This window comes from Sinocyclocheilus rhinocerous, unplaced genomic scaffold (assembly GCF_001515625.1).
Source record: "Sinocyclocheilus rhinocerous isolate Xijiao unplaced genomic scaffold, SAMN03320098_v1.1 scaffold864, whole genome shotgun sequence".
Taxonomy (NCBI): Eukaryota; Metazoa; Chordata; class Actinopteri; order Cypriniformes; family Cyprinidae; genus Sinocyclocheilus; species Sinocyclocheilus rhinocerous.
Genome location: NW_015645567.1, coordinates 1,793,321 through 1,795,965, shown reverse-complemented (window position 1 = coordinate 1,795,965; position 2,645 = coordinate 1,793,321). Strand labels below are relative to the sequence as shown.

Here is a 2,645-nt window from a genome sequence, read left to right as displayed (position 1 = left end):
TATGTATATGTATGTATATGTATGTATGTATGTATATGTATGTATATGTATGTATGTATGTATATGTATGTATATGTATGTATGTATATGTATATGTATATATATATATATATATATATATGTATATATATATATATAATATAAAATATATAAAAAATTCACTTGGCTATTTTAATCTCTTATTAAGCAGTACATTTTATTAAATTATATTGTAATTATAGGTCCTTTTAGATGGTTTGATTTTTTTTTTCCATTTTGCATGTGCTGCATAAGTAATCTTGCTTTGCATTATTAAATAGTTAAAAAGATCCTTGAAATAGACACTAATCATAAACTGTAAGTTTTTCATGCAGAATGAATGCAAGAGTTTCCATTTATACTGTATGACTATTTTGGTCATCTGTGTTTAAGGAAAAAAAAATGTAGCATGATGATTTCAATATTGGGGTATTAGGGAAATAAGTCATTTGATCCAGGAGGCTGGAGTTTCTCTGGTTTCTGACTTTGCGCTCTTGTTGTCACAGATGCAGGAAATGCAGCAGAATAAAGAGCTGACGATCGCCAGTAACCGCAGCCTGGCGGAGCAGAACCTCAACCTGCAGCCTGAACTGGACCATCAGAAGATCCAGCTGACCAAACGCTACTGCTGTTTACAAGATCTGCACGAGTCCTACCAGCTCCGCAGGTCCACGCTAGGTCAGATATGAACTTTCCACACTTCTCAAACCATTTCACGAATGTTTGTTGGGTTTCAAATGATAAATCAATAGATCAAGTGTTGTCCGGGTTTTGGCTTTGTTTTTCGATTGTGCTTATACTTGCTGAAGAATGACTAAAAAGTAGTCTGACCAATAGCATGTAGGCCAGGGCTGTCCAACCCTGCTCCTGGAGAGCTACCATCCTGCAGATTTCAGCTCTAACCCCAATCAAACACACCTGAACCAACTAATCAAGGTGTTCAGGGTTGCTTGATAATTACAGACAGGTGTGCTGGAGCAGGGTTGGAACTAGTCTGCAGGATGGTAGCTCTCCAGGAGCAGGGTTGGACACCCCTGGTGTAGGCGTTGTACATTATCGACCAATCATAGTGTGTGAGAAGGCGGGATTTACAGAGAACGTCAAAGCAATTGAAATACACGTGCATATAATGCAGAAGGACTAACCCTAACCTGGACATTTTAGGCAATTTAAAAAAGTGAGTGAATGACGTGACGTGTAGCCAAGTATCGTGTCCCATACTTGGAATCTGTGCTTTGCATTTCATCCATCCAAGTGCACACACACAGCAGTGAGTAGTGAACACACACACACACACACACACATCCGGAGCAGTGGGCAGCCATTTTTGCCTTTGAGGGTTCAGTGCCTTGCTCAAGGGTCTCACCAAAACACCAGCCAATTCAAACACATTGAGCAAAAATGATGAAGAAAAGTAAAGTTAGCGCAGAGAAAACATCCTGCAGCATTTGACACATGCATGCATGATGTTCAGACATTTTTTAAGCATGACCTCAGTATCCAAATAATTTTTACCCTTCAAACTATTCAAATATTCTAGTGTAGACAGGAACATAAAAGAGCACATCTTTCTTTTATCCAAACCTTTTTTGTCTTCCTTCTTTGGTGTCAAACAATAAAGCATCCTGGTGAACCTGTTTGGTCACATAATGCTTCCTCTTTATAAGTGAGTGAAGTGAAATTGATGTGTGGCCAAGTATCGTGTCCCATACTTGGGAATTTGTGCTCTGCATTTAACCCATCCAAGTGCACACACACACACTGTGAACACACACCCAGAGCAGTGGGCAGCCATTTTTGCTGCGGCGCCCGGGGAGCAGTTGGGGGTTTGGTCTCACCTCAGTCGTGAAAGTGGAAGAGAGCGCTGGTCATTCACTCCCCCCACCTACAATCCCTGCTGGTACCGAGACTCAAACCCGCAACCTTTGGGTTACAAGTCTGACTCGCTAATCATTAGGCCACAACTGCCCCATTTATTTATTTGCTGCTCTCTTGAGTTGCAGCTGATACTGATCATCTCAGGTTAAATCTGCACACACATGTCAGTGTTAAAGGATTGTATTTTGTGCTCTGTATTTATCCAGTTTTCTCCATGATTTATTTTAAGAAACCTTTTATCTTGTGTTGTCAGAGTAAATTTAGCCGAGCAGAAGTTTTGAAAGTGAGTTTATCGGGGTCAGTAGGATACAGCAGATGGACTAGAATTACACTGATACAAAGACTGCTTGAATAATTTCCAAAAGAAACTCTACACTGATGTAAACTTATCCACATTATGTAAAACGCTCCTTTTATTATTAGACCTGTGGTCTTTATGGGTCTGTTTGATCACTATCCGGTACAGTATTTCTATGAAAGCAATGCAAAATGCTTACAGCACTGTCTCAATTATTAGTTCACCCAAAAATGAAAATTTGCTAAAGATTTACTCACCATCAGGCAATCCAAGATGTAGATGAGTTTGTTTCTTCATCAGAACAGATTTGGAGAAATGTAGCATTCCATCACTTGCTCACCAATGGATCCTCTGCAGTGAATGGGTGCCGTCAGAATGAGAGTCCAAACAGCTGATAGAAACATCACAATAATCCACACCACTCTAGTCCATCAATTAATGTCTTGTGAAG

General features: G+C 39.7%; 1 protein-coding gene across 2 annotated transcripts in view; it reads left to right on the top strand.

Annotated features, from left to right (window-relative positions):
* vps37bb (VPS37B subunit of ESCRT-I b) overlaps positions 1-2,645 on the top strand; it is a 14,617-nt gene that overhangs the window by 3,066 nt on the left and 8,906 nt on the right. Inside the window, exon 2 of one of the 2 annotated variants that reach the window (XM_016510633.1) lies at positions 525-696. The exons of the other annotated variant lie outside the window; for it this stretch is intronic. Coding sequence (XP_016366119.1) covers positions 525-696 — 172 coding nt within the window. The remainder of the gene's footprint in view (positions 1-524; positions 697-2,645) is intronic. 2 annotated transcript variants of the gene reach the window in all.